General features: G+C 40.1%; 1 protein-coding gene across 1 annotated transcript in view; it reads left to right on the top strand.

Moving 5' to 3' along the window:
- Positions 1-22,889, top strand: part of LOC307251034 (NACHT, LRR and PYD domains-containing protein 12-like) — a 52,943-nt gene extending 30,054 nt beyond the window's left edge. The window contains exons 4-13 of the mRNA XM_080028337.1: positions 921-1,040; positions 9,282-9,367; positions 9,715-11,503; positions 14,625-14,798; positions 16,594-16,767; positions 17,221-17,394; positions 18,044-18,217; positions 18,478-18,654; positions 18,871-19,044; positions 19,584-22,889. Coding sequence (XP_079884463.1) covers positions 921-1,040; positions 9,282-9,367; positions 9,715-11,503; positions 14,625-14,798; positions 16,594-16,767; positions 17,221-17,394; positions 18,044-18,217; positions 18,478-18,654; positions 18,871-19,044; positions 19,584-19,599 — 3,058 coding nt within the window. The 3' untranslated portion in view covers positions 19,600-22,889. The remainder of the gene's footprint in view (positions 1-920; positions 1,041-9,281; positions 9,368-9,714; positions 11,504-14,624; positions 14,799-16,593; positions 16,768-17,220; positions 17,395-18,043; positions 18,218-18,477; positions 18,655-18,870; positions 19,045-19,583) is intronic.
- The last annotated feature ends 2,753 nt before the right edge of the window (positions 22,890-25,642 follow it).

Raw genomic sequence — 25,642 nt, 5'->3', positions numbered from 1 at the left:
CCACATAGGTCTATTCATTTTACATTTTACAATGATTTGAATCGGAAAAAATATTCTCATTGAACAGCTGCACGCCATGCACTCTCACTGTATTTCTCTCAACGGCGACTATGCAGCAATAGTCAGACAGCGACAAACCAGGAAATTCACTATTTAGAAACAACAGCCGGCGAAATCGTAAAGTGCATTCGGAAGGAAAAAGGCGAGACGCGTAACTATACAGACAGCGGACCTGTGGAACGGAGGAGATGGTGCGAAGCGCCACACATTAGGCCTACTCTAGTAGGAAATTAAACCCAAACGTGACACCAACAGTAACTTTCAGTGTATCGTAAACCCAAAGCAACTGCAGGAAAAGGAACTTAATAAATAATTTTTTATATAAATATAATATATATATATATAAATGTGTCTATACTTTCTAAATATAGCTTTACTAAGATCATTAAACCCTTACAGCTATTAAAGGTACCTTTTATAAAGCTCACTAGCATTAAATCTCTCCAAAACACCATCAAATGGTTGTCTGTGATTTACTCTTAGTGACTTAGGAGTCCTCTCCTAGCTTTTCATAGATTTAGGAGCTAGTTTTAGCGCTAAAATGCCTTGTGAATTACACTTATTTTAAAAAGTTAGGAGTCCTAAAATTAGGAGTGAAACGCCCCTTATTTTTGAGAGTTACTCCTAAATCAGCACGTTAGGACCTACTCTTAGCCTTAAAATGTTTTGTGAATACGGCCCCAGATCAGAGAGGAAACTCTCTGAAATCCACTGCTCAGCTCTGGCCTACATGCTGCAGATGTCAGAGGAGGTTCTGGATGAGTTGGATCTGTATATTTAGAGCTTCCTGAACACTTTTGACCTGAGAGAATGAATCAAAGATTCCCTTGAAACTAATACAAATATCTCGGTGTTTGCAGATTTCAGTACCAGAGACGGAGATCAGAGTCTGCAGTCTCCAGTTGTTTGTCGTTGAAGAGTGACCAGTCCAAAGGCTCTATTCCGTTCTTCAGTAATGAACCTGGACCCTCAGACACACAGTAAGAGACTGTTTTACTGTAACGTAACCTGATGGAAGATGATGCATTGACATCAATAAAATAAAGATTGGCACAAGAAAGCACTGACAAGGTATTTCGCTGGAGATAGGCGGTCCCAATTTTAACCAACAGAAGGTCATCCCTATGCAAGCGAGCATGGCTCGACAGAGAATTATTCCATGGCATCTCCTCCTATCCACGCAATTGAACCTTTTGCTAAAATACTGACACCTTTACTGTTCTCTGTGATGATCTGTGGCCAAAATCTGGATATTTTATAATGACAATCAACAAATAATTTCAGTTAAAGGTTCAGTAAGCGGGATGGTCAGTGTAGCTAACTTCCTGTCACTGACTGCAGTTAGCAGTCCCTTCTAGGGATGGGCATTTTAAGAAATTTCATTGATCGATCATCGGGAAAATTAACGATCAATTATCGATTAATCATTATCTTTTTACATACAGTCATATGAAAAAGTTTGGGAACCCCTCTCAGCCGGCATTATAATTGACTCTGCTTTCACACAAAAAAGATAAAAGTGGTATGTCTTTAATTTACCAGGAACAGCAAAGTACTGGGATGTTTTCCAAACAAAGATTTTTTGAAAAGCAGTATTTAGTTTTATGAAATTAAATAAAATGTGAAAAACTGGCTGTGCAAAAATATGGGAACCCTTGTGGTCTTGCTGATTTTAATGCATGTAACAGCATGTAAAACTGAGGACTTTAAACACAAAATTGGTTGGATTATGTTGTTAAGCCTTGAACCTCATATAAAGGTCTGTTTAATCATGATAAAAGGTATTTTAGGTGCCTAAATGCAAGTTCCACTTCTCTTTGACTCTCTGCAGAAGTGAGACAGAATGCGATCATCAAAACAGCTCCCAAAAGATCTTAAAAACAAAGATTATTCATTGTCATGGTTTAGGGGAAGGCTACAAGAAGCTTTCCCAAAGGTTTCAATTGTCAATTTCTACTGTAAGGAACGTTGTCAGGGAATGGAAGGACACAGGCATAGTTGCAGTTAAACCCAGGTCTAGCAGACCAAGAAAAGTACAAGAGCGGCATATGCGGCGGATTGTGAGAATGGTTGCACACAACCCAAAGATCATCTGCAGATTGTGTATCTGTACATGGTTCTACAATTCAGTGCAATTTGCACCAAAACATCTGTATGGCCGGGTGATGAGAAGGAAGCCCTTTCTGCGCCCACGCCACAGATACAGTTGCATGGAGTATGCAAAAGCTCATTTAGACAAGCCAGCTTCATATTGGAAGAAAATGCTTTGGACTGATGAGACAAAAATTAAGTTATTTTGTCTTTATAAAAAGCAGATGTTTTGGTGCAAATTGCGCTGAATTGTTGAACGATGTACAGATACACAATCTGCAGCCAGATGTTCTTGCAGGTCTTTGGAGGTGATCTGTGGGTTGTGTGCAACCATTCTCACAATCCTCCACCTATGCCGCTCCTGTTTTTTTCTTGGTCTGCTATGCCTGGGTTTAACTGCCACTATGCCTGTGTCCTTCCATTTCCTGACAACGTTCCCTACAGTCGAAATTGACAATTGAAACCTTTGGGAAAGCTTCTTGTAGCCTTCCCCTAAACCATGACAATGAACAATCTTTGTTTTTCAGATCTTTTGGGAGCTGTTTTGATGATCCCATTCTGTCTCACTTCAGCAGAGAGTCAAAGAGAAGTGCAACTTGCATTTAGGCACCTAAAATACCTTTTCTCATGATTAAACATACATTTCTATGAGGTTCAAGTCTTAACAACATAATCCAACCAACTTTGTGTTTAAAGTCATCAGTTTTACATGCTGTTACAGGCATTAAAATCAACAAAACCGTATGTTTGACCCTTGGCGCTTTCATTTCCCTAACAGTAGGGCTTTTTCTTTCTTTTCTCCAGTCCACCATACGTTTTCTAGAATCGACTTTTTTATTTTAGATTCTAGGCTTTTACCCCTTTCAGCCCCACCTATTTATCACGGTATAGTTATATCCGATCACGCCCCCCTTTCTTTTGAACTGAATTTTCCTGATCAACCTGCCCTATATAAATCATGGCGCTTGAACCCTCTTTTGCTCTCCGAGAGTGCATTTGTGACATTCATTCAAAAACAAATTAGGACTTTTATTGAAACAAATGCCTCTCCGGAAGTATCTCATAGTACCATATGGGAAACACTAAAAGCTTACATACGCGGCCAAATTATTGGATATGCTTCACACACTAAAAAAGCTAGGATGGCTAAATTAGAAGATCTGTCTGTCCAGATTTTGAAGCTAGACAACCAATATGCCTCAGCACCCACCGCTGAACTTTACCGTCAACGGATTTGTCTACAGACAGAGTTTGATTTAGCTTCCACGTCAAAAGCGGAACAGCTGTTATTGAAATCTCGACATACATTTTATGAGTTTGGCGACAAGGCAGGCAAGCTTCTTGCTCACCAATCCCGCCAGGCTGCCGCCTCGCGCCAGATAATCCAAGTTAAGACCACCTCGGGCGTGGTGACCACAGACCACAAGGAGATCAATGATTCTTTTGTGTCATTCTATACCAATCTATACACTTCCGATTGTGACAATAGCGTTTCCGATTCTTTTTTTCACAATTTGACACTGCCATCCCTTGTTGATTCTCAGAAAAGTGACCTGGATTCCCCTTTGACGTTAAAGGAAATTTCAGATTCCATTTTAAGTATGCAATCTGGGAAATCCCCCGGACCGGATGGGTTCCCAGTGGAGTTTTTTAAAAAATTTGCTAAGGATTTATCCCCATTAATGCTGTCTATGTTTAATGAATCGTATTCATCTGGTCATCTCCCTGAAACCTTGAATCAGGCCTTCATTTGTCTCCTACACAAAAAGGGCAAAGATCCTTTGTGTTGTCAGTCTTACAGACCAATTTCCCTTTTAAATTTAGATTATAAAATCCTGGCCAAGACTCTCGCTAGGCGGCTCGAGAACGTTCTCCCAGATTTGGTGCTGTCAGATCAAACCGGATTTATTCGTAGCAGACACTCTTTTTCTAATATTCGGAGGCTTTTTGATATCATTTACACTTCCACCCGGTCTGAAGTCCCCGAATGTGTAATAAGCTTAGATGCAGAGAAAGCTTTTGACCGGGTGGAGTGGGAATATTTATTTATGGCAATGAGGAAATTTGGCTTTGGCAAGGATTTCATTTCTTGGGTTGAACTATTATATGCTTCTCCCTTAGCTTCCGTTAATACAAATAATTTACAATCAAAATATTTCCCACTACATAGAGGCACGAGACAGGGTTGCCCACTGAGCCCTCTTCTATTTGCCTTGGCAATAGAACCCCTTGCTGCTTCCCTACGTCAGTGCCAGGCAATTGAGGGGATTACCCGAGGGAATACTACGCACAAACTTTCTCTTTACGCTGATGATCTTCTTCTGTATATTGCTGACCCAGTCTCATCATTGCCGCATGTTCTGTCAACATTGGAACAATTTGGAAAGTTTTCAGGTTACAAATTGAATTTACAAAAAAGCGAATTCTATCCCATTAATTCAGCAGCTCTAAATATGCCTTCTGCTGTTTTTCCATTCAAGAGAGCGCCCTCTCATTTTACATACCTTGGGGTAGTGGTACCACGCTCCTTCCATAAGCTATATAAACTAAATTTTACACCATTACTCGATCGGTGCAAGCAGGATATAAGTCGGTGGCGTGCATTGCCTCTTTCGTTGGCTGGCCGGATTAATCTAATAAAGATGAACATCCTCCCCAGGTTTCTTTACTTATTTCAATGTATTCCGATTTTTATTCCAAAGAAACATTTTTTGACACTGGATCAAGTCTTAAGTGCTTTTTTATGGGATGGTAAGATCCCTCGTATTCGTAAATCTTTTTTTACAAAGACCGAAAAAATTGGGAGGGATGGCAATGCCTAATTTCCTTTATTATTACTGGGCTAGCAATATACAGAAGGTTATGATATGGGCTAAGTGTAGTTCTGGTGTGGAAGCTCCTGCTTGGGTTGAATTGGAATCTTTTAAATTGCAACTCCACTCGCTGATAACGGCTCCTTTACCTCTTAATTCTGGCTCCTTTGAAAACCCCGTAGTTGCCCATACCATAAAGATCTGGGTTCAATTTCGGAAACATTTTGGATTGCAAAGCGCTTCACTACAGGCTCCTATCCTTTCAAACCATCTTTTCACCCCCTCCATGTCAGATCTGGCTTTTCGGGCCTGGCATGGCAACGGAATTAGACTAGTTCAAGATTTATATCTAAACAAGATATTTGCTTCCTTTAGGCAACTTTCAGAGAAGTACTTATTGCCCCGTTCCCATATGTTTCGGTATATGCAGATTAGACACTTTGTACAAAGCGGTTATCATCCCTTCCCTGCTCAACCACCAAGCACACCTATTGATATCCTTTTAGCAGCGGACACTGATCTCAAGGGCGCCATCTCCTGGATTTATGGGGTAATTGATGCTATCAATCCTCAAACTCTGATAAATTTAAAATTGATTTGGGAACATGATCTAGGTCTGTCATTTGAAGATGATCAGTGGGATTTAATCCTTGGGCGTGTGCACTCCTCATCTCCCTGTGCCAGGCACGGTTTAATTCAGTTTAAGATACTTCATCGTCTTCACCTCACTAAAGAGAAACTAGCAAAGATATATCCAAACACCGATCCCACGTGTGAGCGATGTAAATCTTCTACCGCCACCTGGTTACATATGTTTTGGTCATGCCAGCGGCTTCAGACATTTTGGGAAAAGATTTTTGGCTCTCTTAGCGACATTTACAGTATTAAAATTAGTCCTCAGCCCATCATTGCTCTTTTTGGGGTGATGCCCAGAGATACAATATGGCCGGCTGGGTTGCATGATGTGGTCGCATTTACAACTTTGCTAGCCCGCCGCCTTATACTGCTTAACTGGAAGAGACCAGTCCCACCATCTCATACTAGATGGCTAAAAGAGATCATGTTCTATTTAAAGCTTGAAAAGATCAAATTCACATTGAGGGGAGCTGCAAATAAATTTGAAAAAGTATGGATGCCTTTTCTCTTGTATTTTGATAACATTACCCAAATTACAGACTGGGTGGATTCGTAGTGTATAGTGTATCGAGTACTGTCATGAGTGTTTATCCCTTGTCAGAAAGAGTGTAAGAGTTTTTATTTTTTTTTTATTTTTTTATTAATAATAATTATTACAGTATTTTAGTACTTATTGTATTATTACTTCTGTATTCCTGTGCTATTTCAACTAGTACCATTGTACTTTATTTTTTATTTTTATTATTATTATATATATATATATTTTTTATGTTATTCATATGCATTTAATTGTACATCAAGAGGGGGGGTGGGTCGGGGAGATATAGATATATTTCAATGTTTATTTTGTAATTGTTTTTTATAATGTAAAAACTCAATAAAAAGAAGTTTAAAAAAAAAAAAAAAAATCAACAAAACCACAAGGGTTCCTATATTTTTGCACAGCCAGTTTTTCACATTTTATTTTATTTCATACAACCAAATACTGCTTTTCAAAAAATCTTTGTTTGGAAAACATCCCAGTACTTAGCTGTTCCTAGTAAATTAAAGACATACCACTTTTATATTTTTTTTGTGAAAGCAGAGTCAATTATAATGCCGGCTAAGAGGGGTTCCCAAACTTTTTCATATGACTGTATTTAAAAATGCCAACAGAACATCCAAAATACAGTGTTTTTGCCATAGACTGTATATGTTACGGGTCCCAGGTGGGGACGCCCGTGAACAGATTATAGATAACTGAAAGACAGGAAAATAACGCTGAAACAGGAAACGTGGTTTGTCTCTTCAAATCTCCATCAGTTATATTTATTCATTTGACATGTTGCTTTACTGAAGGTTACTGTATTTTCACATTGTCCATGCATTTTAAACTCAGTATCATATTACTGCATACATTGTCTAATTAGACATATTAAATGTTCTTCAAAACAAACAAAAATACTCTTAACACACACCTTTTCTCACAGTGTTCTTTCATCTCTCTTTTCTCTGATACAATAAACAGTTTGTAAATAATGCATCTTTAATGCTCTTAAAACCCCTTAAGTTTTACTGGACTAGTCTTTTTTTAACAGTACCTTGTAAACTATATCAAACATTTATTCTTTACATTTAACATACACATTTTCTTATAAATAACTTTACCTAACAGTATCTTTAAAGTACTTTACAACAATCAATAAACCTTTTAAACACTTTACAAAACATCAAGAAGTGAGCCACGTGTGGTGTAATTACAATTTAACAAAAAGGTAGAGACGAGCGTGGTCTGTACTAGCTTAAAGCTACTAGCTTAACAGTAAGACTTCAAACGGCGCCGCCATTACAAAACTCTCGGCGAGCGTCGGACCTTACTAGCTACAAATCCATTGATTTTCACAGTCATACTCCACCAATACACAACACCACACACTCTCCAATCACTAACATCGATCCGCTCCACATTCAAAACACACCACCCACCTGAAAGACAGGAAAATAACGCTGAAACGGGAAACGTGGTTTGTCTCTTCAAATCTCCATCAGTTATGAGGAGCATCCGGGGACCCCGCCAAACCACAATACCACTGCGCCTCCCACTGGCGGGATAGTGTAATTGAACATACAAAACAAGATCGCCTCTGCAGAAAACAAAGTGTCCCAACATAAAACAGTGCAATATACAAAAAATTAACATACACAAATGTGGACACACTTTAGTGGGCATCACATATACAAGAGGTTTTTACTCAATTACATATTTATTCCATTATCTTCTAGGCAAACAACAATCTATTAAAGGCCTACTTCACCGGTTTGAATATGAAGGTGTATTGAATTCTGAGATCCTATGTAGTATAAATGTGCAAAAAAAATAAAATCGGTTCATCCTAGCCTGAGAAAAGGCAGAAAGAGGGTTTTTTTAACCCTATATTTCTCCTTCTCGTGACATCACAGAAAGAGAAATATAGGGTTAAAAAAACGTACTTTGTAAATATTACTGTGATGTCACAGTAAAAGACATCACAGTAATATTTACAAAGTAAATATTACATTTTATTATTATTATTTTTTTTTTAAATAAAATAATAATAAAATGGGCGCTGGTTAAAGTCCGAGGCTATGAGCCAACAATGAGCCAATGCTAGGATACCTTTAAAGTTTAAACACATATGCGCCTCCTAAGATGCTGCCAAAGACTGCATAAGGGCACGGCACGTTTCTCTGAGTGGTTAAGGATCTAACGGTACTTCATCTAATAAACAAAATGTACAAATTAGTTCCCTGATGAAGGCGAAGTAGGAAAGCATAGACGCTAAAGTTAGCCGCTAATGCTAGCGGCGCTAACGTGACACGTTAAACAGGGTCGGATTTAGGCTTCAATGTACAAGTGGTACATCATTCGGTTTGTTTAAGTGTTGTACTCATACAAGGTTTCACAATGCTTAATGAACTTAGTTATTTTCGGTTCTAAAGCTGTCCGATGCCAAACTTCCCCTTGACTTCTTCATGTTTATGTTTTGAGATCTACGGCAGCTCGCAGGCTGCTGCCTGAGCCTGTTCTGTTGTCTCCTACTACTAGTTAAGTATCTCCCCCTGCTGGTAGGATGTATTATTGCTGCTCATACAGTCTATGGTGCTGCCACATAGTGAAATTCATTGCTGTGCTGCCAGACTCACACTGCGCAACACAACGGCTATATGATCGATAACAATTTCACATGATCGACAATATTCTTAACGATCAATGATCGATCATCGATTAATTATGCCCATCCCTAGTCCCTTTCCTCGTCCCCATGTCACCGCACTGCGGTCTTTAAGCAGCGAGATATCTAGCATCATCTCAGATAAGTAAATGTGATAAAACATGATAAAAACCATCAAAACAGACATTGGAAAGGATTTTTACCTGCTCCGCCATTCAAGGTGCATAAACATTCATCGATCTGTCGCTCTGCGCGTGCACTGGCAGTGAGACGGGTACCGGTTTGTAGCGTTCTCTCTTCTGATTGGATATCAGTTAAGGGATCCCCGAAAAGTCTATTTGCCGATTACATGAAGAGCAGGTGGCTGAGAGATCGGCTTTATGAAACACGCACACTATGTAAGTGATCACTGTATGAATAAAGAGCGATTTACCACTTATATTAACATAAATAAATCGCTTACTTCACCTTTAAAAAAAAAAAATCACAGGAAGAGCCAGACGATACGCCAGTGTGGACAAAGATCCGGAACCAGATGTGGACTGCAGACAACAAGTCAGATCAGCATTTTACAAAGTAAGGATGGATATCTGTCACCTTTTTTCATCATGTCTTAAAACTCGACCTGCTTTTTAATAAGGTAAACTATTTATTTGTAATACAGCACAACCATTTAAGATCTTCACTCATATCATTACTTCATAACTCCAGCAAACATGATCCTTCTTTGCTTTTGTAAAAAATAATATCAACAATAAATGCTTAAAACACTTTAGTCTTATTGTTGACTTCAAGAAGGGGTGACTACTTGTTGTATCAGGTGGACTTCATACTTTCACTTTTTTCACGTTACTATATTTTCATATTCGCAATGAATATAAGAACTGGAGTGTCACATTTTCTTTGTTTTGTCTCTGTTTTAGTAAGTGATGATCAGCAGGAGGTATTAGATGAACATAAGATCAGTCTGAAGAGGAGATTTGAACGTGTGACTGAGGGAACCGATCAAACAGGAAATGGAACCCTGCTCAACAGGATCTACACTGAGCTCTACATCACAGAGGGACAGAGTGAAGAAGTCAATTCCCAACATGAGGTGAAGCAGCTCGAGACAGCTTCCAAGACCAAGACCCTCCATGACACTCCAATCAAGTGCCACAAAATCTTTAAAGCCTTACTGGACCAACAGAGACACATCAGAGTTGTCCTGACAAATGGCGTCGCTGGAATTGGAAAAACCTTCTCAGTGCAGAAATTCACTCTGGACTGGGCAGAGGGCTTGGAAAACCAAGATGTCAGTCTGCTGGTTCTGCTTTCATTCAGGGAGCTGAACTTGATCAAAGATGAGCAGTACAGTCTTCTCATGCTGCTCCATGTCTTCCATCCAACATTACAGAAGGTCACAGCAGAGAAGCTGGCTGTCTGTAAAGCTTTGTTCATCTTTGACGGCCTGGATGAAAGCAGACTTTCACTGGATTTCCATGACACAGAGGTTGTGTCTGATGCCACACAGAAGTCATCAGTCAACGTGCTGCTGACAAACCTCATAAAGGGGAATCTACTTCCCTCAGCTCTTATCTGGATAACTTCCAGACCTGCAGCAGCCAATCAGATCCCTCGTACGTTTGTTGGCAGGTTAACAGAAGTACAAGGCTTCACTGACACCCAGAAGGAAGAGTACTTCAGGAGGAGAGTAAGCGATGAAGAGCTGTCCACCAGAATCATCTCACACATCAAGGCATCCAGGAGCCTCCAGATCATGTGCCTTATTCCAGTTTTCTGCTGGATCACTGCTACAGTTCTGGAGCACATGTTGACTACAGACCAGAGGGGAGAGCTGCCCAAGACCCTGACTGACATGTACGCACACTTCCTGCTGGTTCAGACACAGAGGAAGAAGCGGAAGTATGATAAGGGACATGAGATGAGTCCACAGGAGCTGACGGAGGCTGACAGGGAAGTTCTTCTGAAGCTTGGGAGGCTGGCGTTTGAACATCTGGAGAAAGGAAACATTTTCTACCAAGAAGACCTGGAGCGGTGTGGTCTGGATGTCACAGAGGCCTTGGTGTACTCAGGAGTTTGTACGGAGATATTCAAAAGAGAGTGTGTGATCTTCCAGAAAACAGTCTACTGCTTTGTTCATCTGAGCATTCAGGAGTTTCTGGCTGCAGTCTACATGTTCCACTGTTACACCAACAGCAAAACAGCGGTACTGAAGGGTTTCCTGGGAAAGAAATATGTAAATTCGTCCCTGGATGTCTTCCTCAGTTGTGTCATGATGAAATCCTTGAGGAGTAAAAATGGCCACCTGGACCTGTTTGTTCGGTTCCTTCATGGCCTCTCTGTGGAGTCCAACCAGAGACTCTTAGGAGTCCTGCTTGGTAAAACCAACAAAAGTCCAGAAATCATCCAGAGAGCCATCAGCAACCTGAAGGAAATGAACAGTTATGAGATCTCTCCTGAAAGAAGCATCAACATCTTCCACTGTTTGATGGAGATGGACGACCATTCAGTTCATCAGGAGATCCAGGAGTTCCTGAAGTCAGAGAACAGATCAGAGAGGAAACTCTCTGAAATCCACTGCTCAGCTCTGGCCTACATGCTGCAGATGTCAGAGGAGGTTCTGGATGAGTTGGATCTGAAGAAGTACAACACATCATGGGAGGGACGACTGAGACTAATTCCAGCTGTGAGGAACTGTAAAAAGGCTGTGTAAGTCCAGATGTGATTAACACTGTATAAATCAGCTGGAATATTTCAACATGTTTGATATTTAGCTCTTTGCCTTTGGCTCAAGAAAAGGTGACAGAAGCCGTTCCCGTAACTGTGCGTCCATTTTTTATTTAAAAATTAGCATAGGAAGCTCATCCAGGTTAGCTTAGCTCAAACACTGGTAGTCAAAAGATAAACTTTACAAAATAACTAAACGCTCCTGTGTACAAGTTGGGACTTTCATTTTTACCACGTAATGTTGCGCTCTATATATTTATACATGTTATGTCACTTTAGAGGAAAGGAAACCAGCCATCGCGGGTTGTTCCTGGTTTCTTTCCAGTACGTAGGCTATTTGATTCGAGGCAAAAATCCACACATTTTAATTGTTAAACTATTCCTTTAAAGCCTACATTCTTCTTTTTCTTAAAATAGTGTTCCACTTCTTTATTACAGAAATAACATCAGTTGTATTTTTTTCACAGATGTTCTTATGCTCTTTTAGATGCATAGTTCTGAAAATGTAGTTGAGATGTTATCTTAGTTGTTAAGTTAATTATTATAGTTATTCTATTTATTTCTAAAACTTGTGATAGTTAAAGATGGAGTCAGTGATTCTGCATGTCAAAATCACCTCTTGTGAAAATCAGTGAATCTCACTCAGGGTGTAGTCTTCAGGCTTTTCAGGCTGTGGATATTTATGTTAGTGCTGTGGTTAAGGGTGCTGGGGCAGTGGATACATGGGCTCGGCCTGCATATACAGTGGAGGAAATAAGTATTTGATCCCTCACTGATTTTGTAAGTTTGCCCACTTACAATGAAATGAGCAGTCTATAATTTTAATGCTAGGTTTAATTTAACAGTGATAGACAGAATATCAAAAAGAAAATCCAGAAAATCACATGAAAAAATAAATATAAATTATTTTGCATTTCATTGAGTGAAATAAGTATTTGATCCCCTATCAAAACATTGCTTAGTACTTGGTGGAGAAACCCTTGTTGGCAAGTACAGAGTTCAGACGTGTCTTGTAGTTGATGACCAGGTTTGCACACATCTCAGAGGATATTTGGACCACTCCTCTTTGCAGATTCTCTCCAACTCTTTAAGGTTTCGAGGCTGTCGCTTGAGCTTCAGTTCCCTCCACAGATCTATTGGATTAAGGTCCGGAGACTGGCTAGGCCACTCCATGACCTTAAAGCTCCCATATTATACACTTTTCGGTACTATTATACACCATGTTATATGGTCTTAGTGGTCCCTAATACGTTTTTCTTTAATTGTTTGCTGAAAAAAACTTTCAGATAATTTATTGTACTATGCTGATGTTCAGCTAATCTCACAATGGCCTATTTTTTAAAAAGAGCTGCAACTCCCCTCGTAAATATACAATCTTTGAGCTGCCCCCGCCCCCTGTCCGGAAGCGAAGCCAGATACGCCTCGCCCTTTGTCTGTCAGGGCCGTGGACCAATAAGAAATAGGGGTGTGGGCTGCACAGTGGAAGCTTCTGGCTTTCCAGTTTGTGAGGTCAGAAAAGGGGAACATTCTGACTGGAGTATATTGGGGGGGAGGGGTGGGGGTTTCAGAAAGGGGGAGAGTGAGAACAGGAGAGATTGTTATTTTTTAAAATATTTTGGCAGTCTCTAGGCACACCGTGGACCCATGGATATGTTAGAACACATTTAAAAAGTGCATTTAGCATAATATGTGACCTTTAATGTGCTTCTTCTTGAGCCACTCCTTTGTTGCCTTAGCTGTATTTTTAGGGTCATTGACGTGCTGGAAGACCCATCCACGACCCATTTTTACAGACCTGCCTGAGAGAAAGAGGTTGTCACCCAGTATTTCATGGTACATGGCCCCATCCATAGTTCCCTCGATGCAGTAAAGTCCACCTGTCCCCTTAGAAGAGAAACACCCCCAAAGCATAATACTTCAACCTCCCTGCTTGACTGTGGGGATGGTGTTCTTGGGGTCATTGTCAGAATTCCTCTTCCTCCAAGCATGGCGAGTCACCATGATACCAAAGAACTTGATTTTGTTTTTTTAATCTGACCACATCACCTTCTCCCAAGCATTCTCTGAGTCCTTCAGGTGTTCATTAGCAAACTTCAGACGGTTCTGTACATGTCCCTTCTTGAGCAGGGGGACCTTACGGGCACTATAGGATTTCAATCTATTACGGCATAGTGTGTTACCAATGGTTTTCTGGGTGACTGTGGTCCCAGCTGCCTTGGGAACATAAACAAGCTCCTCCCGTGTAGAACTGGGCTGATCCCTCACCTTTATCATGATCATTGATACCCCACAAGGTGAGATCTTGCATGGAGTCCCAGACCAAGGGAGATTGATGGTTATTTTGTGTTTCTTTCATTTTTGAATAATCGCACCAACAGTTGTCACTGTCACCTTCTCACGCAGTTTCTCGCCAATGGTCTTGTAGTCTATTCCTGCCTTGTGCAGGTCTACAATCTTGTCCCTGATGTCCTTAGACAGCTCTTTGGTCTTGCCCATGATGGAGATGTTAGAGTTTGATTTATGGACAGGTGTCTTTTATATAGGTAACAAGTTGAGACAGGTGTGTTTTATACAGGAAACTAGTTGAGATTAGGAATACTTTTTTAAAGCACGAGGATTAATCTGTGGGAGCCAGAATTATTTATGGTTGGTAGGGAACCAAATACTTATTTCAATGCAAAATAATTTCTATCTTTTTTTTTTATTTATTTTTTTGATATTCTGTCTATCACTGTTCAAATAAACCTAGCATTAAAATTATAGACCGCTCATTTCATTGTAAGTGGGCAAACTTACAAAATCGGTGAGGGATCAAATACTTATTTCCTCCACTGTATGGATGCTGGGATTGAGGATGTGTGGCCTATGTGTAGATGCCTGCTAGGGATGTGTAAAGATGTCCCTTAGACTATCAAACAGCTGCCCTATGAGCTGTTCTTTTAGATGGGAATTTTCTACGAGAATTATTGTTGTTGCTCTAGCCACCTGTTATGTGAAGTTCACAACCTCTGATGAGCAAATGTTACTCAAAACAGGAAATTCAGTCTTTCATCAGTCGTTCTCATTCATGAAACCATCATTTGTAATACTTGTGTCATGACAGACTTTATCGCTGTGGGATCTCAAAGACTCACTGTGAAGTTGTGGTCTCAGCTCTGAAGTCCAACCCGTCCCATCTGATAGAGCTGGAGCTGTATGACAACGACCTGCCGGATTCAGCAGTGAAGCTTATCTCCACCGGACTGGAGAGTCCAAATTGCAGACTGGAGAAACTGAGGTAAGCTCACTGACTCTAGTGTTTTGTATTCAGTTGACAGAGGTTTCAAAGTTTTGGTTCGTAAATGTTCAGGATTTGCCGCAGCACAAATCTGAAGAAATCTCAACTTGTTCATAAATGTTCTGTTTTTCCAAATGGCTGAACAATTGAGTAAAGAAAATCATTACAATCAAATGTTTCACCACAAACTCACATTGTGGTCCATAAATCAGTGGAGATGAAGTCAGTTCTGATGAGGCTGTTGACTAGAGTGTGTGAAGGCTGTGTGGAATAGTAACTGACAGAGGGAGTTTGGTGCTAAATATTCTATAACTTTGGTAAACACTCACTTTAATTGTCTATCTGACTGCTGAAGCTTCGTATTTGTTTTTCAGCTGAACTTATGAATACATTTTTAAAAGTGTAGTTGTGTTAGGAAGTGACCACTTCACACTCAGTGTGGACAGGAGAAATTATCACCGCCACCAATAAGTCTTTTAATGTACTGTACATATATGACGTTGCTGTTGTTTTGAGATTGGAACAAATGTGGACCTCTGCTTCCGATGAAATTTAACTTCAAAGCTAGAACACAGGAAGAAGAAGGCCATGTAAGAAATTAAATAATAAACAGTTTGTTGGTCCAATATATCTGTTTTGATGTTGGTCCTCTAATTCCAGACATGACTGAGATCAGAAGCATGCTATTTTTCTTTGTTGACATTAAAGCGGATACGAGTAACATTTAAATATCTTTTAAACAACCTCATGTTTCCTCTGATAATCATAAATTACCTTTAACAGCAAACGAGACCATCAGTGCAAAGAAAGACGTTTTTCTATAGTTTTTATTACTGCTTTTGGTCTGGTCGCACACCCAGTCCGATTTTCGGTTCGCTCGTGCAGGCTCTATGGTCACATATCCGTATTGGTTGCAGATTTCAGTGTGGCGCTGCAACGCGATTTGAGAAGCCTATCCCTCCAGGTGAGGGAAGGGGAGCGGGAGCCTTGTTTGAGACAGTTATTTGTCGTCATAAATGACTGATAACGGGGCTGAACCATCAAAGAAAAAAAAGAGAATGCAATGAAGAAAAGCGAAAAGGGAGAGTGAGTGATAGGCGGGCGGGAGGACGTTGCCAAGCAACGTGTATACAATTTCACGAGAGCGAAACTAGACTGCTAAATGAATGAGCGGTTGGTACTAACACAAAGTTTGCTTTGCTTCACCATCATCAGATAACCATTATCTGAAATAGTCATTATTTACATCAACAACACAAACACATTACCTCATCGTGATCCATAGTCTACTAACTGCCGTCTCTCATTCATTCGCTTTCTGTGAGGACACAGCTCCGTGAGAGAGAGAGTAGTTAGGTGACGCTGCTGAATCAACTCATTGCAAGCAGGTGTGTGTACTGACTGGCATTAGTTGATGCAGTGTCAAAACCACTCTCACGGAGCCGAAAAGAGTCCTCACACTTTCAACACACGAACATGCACTATATTGCGCCCTTCTCAGTCCACGCTCACGCGCCTGGCACGAGCATTTGCGACAGCGGGCGTCGTAAAAATACTACCGCTTTTGTCCAAAGGGGACGCCAACGTGCCATCTTACTCGTAGTGCCTTTAATAGGTGTATGAATGTTGTGGTGACATTGTAAAAATCCACAACAACAGAATGACAAAGTCACTCCACTCGTTTTAGAGAAAAGCACAGTGATTAGGACAAAGTGGTGTTCAGCTACACTGTTAACCTGTACACGTCTGATTGGATCAATACTTATATTTTATTTACAATTTATTCTTTATTCAGATTGAGGGTCTGCAATTTCTCAGTGAACAGCTGTGCTTCTCTGGCCTCAGCGTTGAAGTCCAACCCCTCCCATCTCAGAGAGCTGAATTTGAGTACAAACAGTGTGCAGGATTCAGGAGTGAAGCTGTTGTGTGGTTTTCTAGAGGATCCACACTGTATATTGGAGACTCTGAGGTCAGACATCATCTTTTACTTCTGTGATTATGATGGGAAAGTATTATGGGAAAGTTGTGGAGAACTAAACTGCAGACATAAGGCTGATATTGTACTGACACATGCATTCATTCAATCCCAGTTAGATTCCAGCAATACACTTCATGCCATACACTTCCTGCCTCACATTACAAAACATGAATAAACTTCAGCTCATTCAAAATACTGCAGCCAGGTTCAACAGGAGAGAACACATACTGTAACACCGGTTTTATAGTCACTTAATTGTCTCCCTGTCCATTTTAGGGTAGATTTAGAATGGTTCTGATGTATTAACATACGCACAGTAGTTGGAACGAATTGGCTTGTACACACGTGTCATATATCCAACTGTGATTTTTGGTACCCAATTTTGATTTTTTTTTGTAAATGAGGGCCAATGTCTCTAATTTCCATAATTTATTTTTTATTCAGATTGAGGAAATGCAGTTTATCAGGGATCAGCTGTGATTCTCTGGTCTCAGCTCTGAAGTCCAACCCCTCCCATCTCAGAGAGCTGAATTTGAGTGCGAACAGTGTGCTGGATTCAGGGGTGAAGCTGCTATGTGGTTTTCTGGAGGATCCACACTGTTTACTGGAGACTCTGAGGTCAGACACCACCTTTTACTTCTGTGCTGATATCAATAGGATGTGAAAATGGCTGATATTTTACTGATCCACTCCGAGCATCTTTATGCTAAAGTCTGTTTTCTTCTTCGGTGGTTTACTCTGTTGACTGGCAGAAACATTTTGAGCTCCAGATTTAAAACCTTAACATGTATACCTTATAACAAATAAAACCATCCACTTGATTATTCACTCTGAACCTGTTAAACTCCTGGTAAACATATTGTGTGATTCACTATGAGTATGAACAAAAAAAGAATCTCTATACTCTGTCAGACAAGAACAAATACATTCAGTATGTTCTTTATTGTCCAACATGTTGATGAAGCTGTATGATTATACTGAGTGAATAGGTCAAACTGAATATGCTTGGATTTTATGACTCCACTATAACATAAATATAGTAGATGTTTTTGTTCACATTTTTTCCAAAGTTTATCCTGACATAACTGGCAGCTTAAGAAACTTTGGGATCTTGAGTTAAATCTTGAATCAGTTACTGTGGGTTTTTAATTTGTGTTTGGCCTTACAACATGAGCTTTTATAGATGGAGCCACTGGTGGAGCAGTAGAGTTAAAGTGGTGAGGTCACTTTGTCTTTATTGAAACAGATTTAATTATTCCTTATTCAGATTGAGTGAATGCCAGTTGTCAGAGATCAGCTGTGCTTCTCTGGCCTCAGCTCTGAAGTCCAACCCCTCCCATCTCAGAGAGCTGGATCTGTGTCTCAACAAGCTGCTGGATTCAGGAGTGAAGCTGCTGTGTGCCTTTTTGGAGAATCCACACTGTATACTGGAGACTCTGAGGTCAGACGCCATTTTTTAATTCTGTGCTCAGAGTAATATGATGTAAAAGTTGTGGTGACCCTATACTGCAGAGATAACCCTGATATTATGCTGATCCACTCTGGGCATCTTTCGGCAAACAAATTTCCACATAGAGAAATTGGGGCGTGTCAGTATGCTGATTCAAAATAGTAGGAACGCGGCCGTAGTAATAACATTTTCACGCAGTTATTAGTGAGGGCCAATGTTTCTTAACTAACATAATTTATTTTTTTATTCAGATTGAGTCAATGCAGTTTGTCAGAGATCAGCTGTGCTTCTCTGGTCTCAACTCTGAAGTCCAACCCCTCCCATCTCAGAGAGCTGGTTCTGAACTACAACGATGAGCTGCAGGATTCAGGAGTGAAACTGCTGTGTGGTTTGCTGGAGAATCCACACTGTAGACTGGAGACTCTGAGGTCAGTTCACTGACTCTTTTGCTATTGTAGATCTAAAATATTTAATTCACAATTCAACTTAATTTATTTAAAAACATGACTTAACCATAAAGCTATAGCCTACATTTTCCTTGTTCATATTTTCCATTTTCATGTACAAAGTTTTATCTGCAGTCACAAATGAAACTAGAAATTTTTTAATTTATGTAATTTTCCTATCATTTATTCTTCATTCAGATTGAGGGGCTGCAGTTTGTCAGGGATCAGCTGTGCTTCTCTGGCCTCAACTCTGAAGTCCAACAACTTCCATCTCAGAGAGCTGGATCTGAGCTACAACTACCTGCAGGATTCAGAAGTGAAGCGTCTGTTTGATCTTGTGGAGAGTTCACACTGTAGGCTGGAGACTCTGAGGTCAGTAGAGAGCACATAGTCAAATCTCGATTGTCATCTTGACTTGGCATAAGAATTGATTTTATTGCGACTTTGGCCCAGGCCACACATCCTGCGACAGCGTCTGTGTCTGTTACTGCTGTGTCTCTCTCGCTGTCGTCAACCACACAAACAACGTCTTGCTGCTCTGAAAGCCCTGACTTTCTACATAGAGTTTTCATAGATAATTTATTTTAATATGAACTTATTTCATGTCATGTTATGATACAAATGATTAATATCGAATTTTGACAGAAATCCGTGTGCCTCATTGCCTTTTTTCCTCCACATTTGCGATTTTAGGAAGTTTTATTTACAAAACTGAAACTACAGTCAAAAATAGGCTAGCCTCCTGAGGTAAAGTGAAGCGTCGCTGCAGACGCACCTCCAATGAGTGTCGGAGGTGGGATGTGTGGCTGCTGCAGTCTGGTAACACGTTCGCCAAAAAACGGTCGCCGGTGAAGGGAGTCTCTATAAACTCTAATTCACGATTTCTGTTGTTTTTCTTCTTCTCTCTTCAGCTGGAAGTATGAGTGATCATAAAAGTGTCTTTGACTGGGCCATGTTACTGGGAGGTAGAGTGACTGACTCACAACCAGTGGTGATGACTCTGAACTGCTCTGAGATCAGCTCCACTGTCAGACACAATGTCAACTCGACTATCGTCCCTGTGTGTTCCTCTATATGTGACTGGTAGTGTGTCTGGAGCGCCCTGCTGCTGCTCTGTCCTTCTACAACACCGTCTCTGCAGACACACAGAAACTCTTCCACTCTGCCACCTCCTCCAGCTCACCTGGACCTGTGATCATCTCTGCATTGTACTGTATATTAGCATTTATTTAGCAAGTTCATGTCAGAATGCAGAAGTCTGCCGTTTAAGTATCTTATCAGTGTTAGATTTTGTTCCTCTGTTTATATTCATATATAGGGGAGAACGGGGTAATCTGAGCCACTTTTTACATTTGCTCCCCTCTAAGTGAGCTAAAATGATTTATTACTCAAATTTACACATTTCCCATTAATTCAGGATGTTTCCTAGAAATGGGCATTAGCAGAATTTTTTCAAGACAAAGGGCAGTGAAAATATGATTGTTTTAAAAAAAGTTGTCATGTGGCTCACTTTACCCCAGCTTTGGGGTAAACTGTTCCACTTACTTTTTGTCGGACTAGTAAAAGAATGATGGGGTTTGTCAATTAAGCAAAGCAAATTTTCTAAACACTTGAAAGTAACTCTGAACAAAATCAAATACAACATATTATAATTCAAAAGGTTTTAATAAGATTCAAATGAAAGATAGAACCAGTTAGATTAGAACACAGTCTGGGGGTTTATTATACTATCTATGGTCAGAACACAGGACCCTTAGAGCCAGCTAGTGTCTGGGGGTCAAAGCATAGGAAAATCAGAACCAGCGAGAACAGCCTGGGACTCAGAACACAGGAGGAGACCCAACTGGATTACATCAGCCTGTCATACTCTACAACTAGGCCTACTCTACATTCCAGCCCTGAAGGTTACAGGGAAAGATGAGAAGGTGCTCTTTCCGTGTGGTTGCCCCAGGTCGTCTTCCTGGTTTATTTCCTTGGCATGATGGCTTTTCTACAATGTGTATGACATTAAAATATGTTTAAGACTAAACTTAACTTGTGCCTCATGGTGGGGGAAAGTGAGACAGTGGCTCACTTTCCCCCACAGCATTTGGCTCACTTTCCCCCACCACCATAATTTGAGAAAAAAGTACCTCTCTTCGCATTTCAGGCTAATCTTCAGTTATCAGCATCACATGGTTTCATATGTTGGTAGTTCATCAACACGTATTATAGAATTTTTTTTACGTGAATACATTTTCTTTGGCACAACAGTTGATTAAGTTGACAGCAAGAAAATTTACTTTTTCATGCAAAATACCTATTTTGGTGAAAAAAACATGCTTACCACAGCACCATGAGGTCCTTTCTTTCAGGGCCATGGGGAAATGAGGGTCTTGAAAACATATATCTCACATGACCACAAATGTGTTCCGTTGCCTAGATACAGGGGGTGGCTCACATTACCCGATGCCTCAGATTCCCCCGTTCTCCCCTATATATATTTTTTTTTTGGCATTTTTATGCTTTATTGATAGTGTAGAGACAGAGGTGAAATGGGGCAGAGAGGGGAGTGACATGCCGAGGCCCATGGGGGGGGGGGGGACCTACCAACTGAGCTAAGGGTGCCCCCCATTTATATTCATATTTAATATGAATATAGCATTGTAGTCTGTTACCGAGTGCTTTATTTGCATGAATATGTTGGTTGACTCCACTGGTTAAATAACAATATCTTCCACCGGCTCCCCTCAAGGGTGTGTCCTTTGACCACTTTTATTTATTTTATACACCAATGAGTGCCGGAGTTAGATAAAATGTAATGGAAGATTTGTATGTGTCATATTGCTTATGGATCTTATCACAATTATGTTCATTATTACTCCCTGCACCTTTGAACTGTTACTTTGGATACAAGACAAAGGGTATATTTTCTCTGCAATCACAGTTGCACATATTCACACAGCTAAACATCCGGTTCTAGGAAACAGGCCTATCACTTCTAAGCACATACAACACCACTTCCTGTTGAAGCCACCCACCTGCTTCCTTTCTGTTTCTACCAGATGGCTCAGTGAATGTGTCATTACTTAAGGACAAGGACACTAGGCAAGGCAATTCAAACTGCTTTACAGGGGGATACAAATACATACAAAAATAAGACATAAAAGAATATTGAAATTGCATTTAAAATATACAAAAAAAACAAGAAAAAAGGTTACAGGTTAAGAGGGACACAGAAAAGTGTTTAGCTGATTTAAAAGAGCTGAGAGTTGCAGAAGACCTCAAGTTTTCTGGGAGTTTGTTCCAGATATGTGGTGCATAAAAACTGAAAGCTGATTCTCCATGTTAAGTTTGTGGGGACTGAAAGTAGACCTGTCCCAGATTACCTGAGAGCTCTGGATGGTTCATAATGTATCAGCAGATCAGAAATGTAATTTGGCTTTACAGTAAGCCGTTCATTGCTTTTTTTTAATAAACCAACAGCAGTATTTTGAAATAAATTATTTGACTGACAGGAAGCCAGTCAATGTAAAAACCTCAGAACTGGAGAGTGAGGGAAGCTTTCACATTTGAAAGCAATCAAATAATTGGCTCATGGAGATTGTGGATAATATGGTTATGCTGAAAGAGTGAATGAAAAATTGATTGGGCCAACATGACCTCTGTTGACCTACAGTATATATTGGGGGATGCATGGTTTTTATCAGAGGACAGAATGGCCACACTACTGTAGACTTAAAAAAGCTTGATCCCTGTGATTCACCAGGATGATATTATCAGGTGCTTGTGAACCACATCATTTGCATTAGTGCAACATATGTTGTGATATTAGTCAAATTCCGTTTAAAATTAGCTCTCCACTCCGTTTGATCATAAAGGCTCATCATAAATGCCAGACAAACGGCATTGTCATGAAAAAATTATTTTTGAACACAAATGCAAAGGTGAAAACTATATAATTTAGTAACTGTATGGACTCATACATAAAGATGGTTTCCTCATCACAGCCATGAAGAGACATAACCTGCCTCAGCAGCAATGTATTTTATTTTTAAAGGTGCATGATTGTATTATATAATTTAAGTGTACTTATTTGTCTACACCTGAAAGTATTGTATTTATTAAAAATTTTCCATATATTTCTACCCCCCATCTGTTATTAACTTTGTTTTGAACTGTATTGTATGTTAACTGTGTTGTTATTTTTTGTTTGTTTGTTGGTCAATAAAGCACAGGAGGGGGTAAAAGTGAATTGTGTGAATTCTAACGTGGACAAAAAAGGTTAAAAGTAGAGTAAAGTAAAAAAAAAAATCAGCTAAGACTATAGTTAGAATATTTTCCATCAATTTCTCATAGATATGTATTATTAGGCAATAGAGAAAGTGTGTGTGTTTGTGCGTGTTTCTGACATACTGTTAGTCACTGTAAGGGACACAGACTAGACTTAATTTTTTATTTCTAGCTCACTCTCCGGCTCAAGAAATGGCGACAGAAACCGTTCCTGTAACTGTGCGTGTATTTTTGATGTAGAAATGGGCAAAGGTTGCTCATCCAAGTTAGCTTAGTTGCTCCGCTTGACTACCAGTCAAGGTCAAAAGATACAATTTACAACATCACTCCTGTGTGCTTTCTGGGACTTGTTTATTCATCACGTAATGTTGCGTTCTATATTTGTACGTGTAATGTCATTTTAGAATCAAATAGGCTACATTGATCTACGTGACCATCACGGGCATTTCTCAGTTTCCTTCTGGTATGTATTTAGTTTTGAAATGACATAACGTGTAAAAATATAGAACACAACATAACGTGGTAAATAAACAAGACCCAGCAAGCACACAGGAATGTTTAGTGATGTTGTAAAGTTTATCCTTTGACCTGCTCCCCTTGATTACCAGTGTTTGAGCTAAGCTAACCTTGATGAGCGACCTTTGCCCATTTTTATACAAAAAATGTACAGTACAGTGACAGGAATAGTTTTTGTTGCCTTTTCTTGAGCTGGATGGTGAGGCAAAAAGCTAAAAATGCAAAATGTTGAACTATTCCTTTAGACCTTAAGGGACTTGGGAACAATTGTGCAATTGGTGACACATAGCAATAGCTCTAATCGAAAGCACTCACTTTTGGGTCAATGGTTAGGGTAGAGGTTTAGTCACGAATTGCTCATAGTCAGGCATGCAAACTCATGAGCCATGAAAAAGGTGAGAAGCCCGAAAACAAACAACAGTAGGGGGGTCTGGGGGCATCCCCCCACAGGATTTTTTTTTTGTGATTTGAACATTTAAGAGAAGCAATTTGGTGTATTCTGGTGAAGAGAATTAAGGACAAAAAAAAATTTATCAGATGAATAGTAAAATGAGCAAAACAAGTTAGTCAGCCAACCTTCTTGACGTTTCCAATACAAAGTGTGTAGGGAGCCTATTTACCAAGAAAAACGTTAAAAACAGCTTAGAAAAACGGTTAAAAATGCTGGCAAATCCAGCTTTAAATAATACAGAAAATAACATAGAGCCTCAAATCAATCACACCAAATTCCCTTACAATAAACTAACTATTTATATTGTGGCAAACAGGATTTGCCTTATCTTTGTTACACAACCATCAATATAACACGTAAGAATACACTCTGTCACCATAGTTAATCTCGTGTTCACGCACTCACACACGTGCACACACACACACACACACACACACCTCAGTGACAAACACTGTTTCTGATTGGCCAAATGACCGTCAAAGCTCATATGATAGGAGTTAACATCCGTCAATCATAGTTAGTCACTATGGTCACTCCATGTCCATGCTCCGCTCCACACACACACACACACACACAGCTGGCCATCAAACCCCTCCCCCCCCCCCCCCCCCCCCCTCCCCTCCAAAAAATATTTTCTCAATGGATCTCCACGAATCACATAGATGGCCAATTTTGTTTCCAAAACGGCGAATTTCGCCGAAAGGTGACGAGTTTGCATGCCTGCATAGTTCCTTGCAGTTTTGGCCTCTTCCCATCATCTCAGCGTCACTCTGTTGACACTCTGTTGACACTCTGGTGTGATCGGGAGGCTGAGGTTAGGCAAAGACCTCTTTTTCCTGAAACATGATCATCCCACCATTCCGCAGCTCGGCGTCACCCTGATACAAACACTGTTTTCCAGTTAGACAGATTCACTCCCACCAAGACACATATTTGCTCTTCAGAAAATGTGATCAGTCACGGGTGTGTAACAGTGTTTCCACTGGCATTGAGAACACAAATGCACAAAGGAGGTATGGCACAATACAATGATCTTGCAGTTTTTAAGTAAATTGTTGTACCACACAGAACAGTTGTATAATGTCTTCTATCTGAGAAAATTTGTTATTTACTTAGCTAACTCAGGACGACCTTGTAGAATAAAGGATATAGCATATCAGAGCTCGATCCATACTTGGATATACAGTAAGACTAACAGCAGCAAAAGTGTGCCTCTTTTTAAACCTGTGTCCCTCAATACAGGGCCGACGGACTGGGGGGAAAAGTGATACAGTCGTGGGGGGGCCCAAGGCAGAGGGGGGCCCATAAAAAATATATATATTTTTTTATATTTTTTTTAAATTTATTTTAACAAGCTAAATGTGGGGCCCCGATCTTCGAAGGCCCTGAACAATGCCATTCCAAAAAAAGGAATAATTGACTGGCTCGTGATAGGCCCCTGACCCTTGCAAGGAGATCAGGGGCCTGCGCATTACTAAGGCATGTGTGCGGGAAAGTAAGCAGGAGCAAGCAAACATTGAATTGAACTGGTGGCGAAAATAAACGCAGCGATGTTTCTATGGGGATATTTAGCTGTACAGAAAGAAGTGCTGGCAAAGCTAGGACAGTTTAAGACTCCACATCACTGTGGCAACACAACCTATCTATCAGCTCAGACAGCGCAAAGAAAAGTCTGATGAATACATGAGAGTGATGGCCCCTGCAAGTTTCAGTAAGTTTAAAGAAGTGCCA

Source organism: Ammodytes marinus (genome assembly GCF_949987685.1).
Source record: "Ammodytes marinus genome assembly, chromosome: 5".
Taxonomy (NCBI): Eukaryota; Metazoa; Chordata; class Actinopteri; order Uranoscopiformes; family Ammodytidae; genus Ammodytes; species Ammodytes marinus.
The sequence above is the reverse complement of the archived record's forward strand: the minus strand, read 5'-3'. Positions and strand labels throughout refer to the sequence as shown.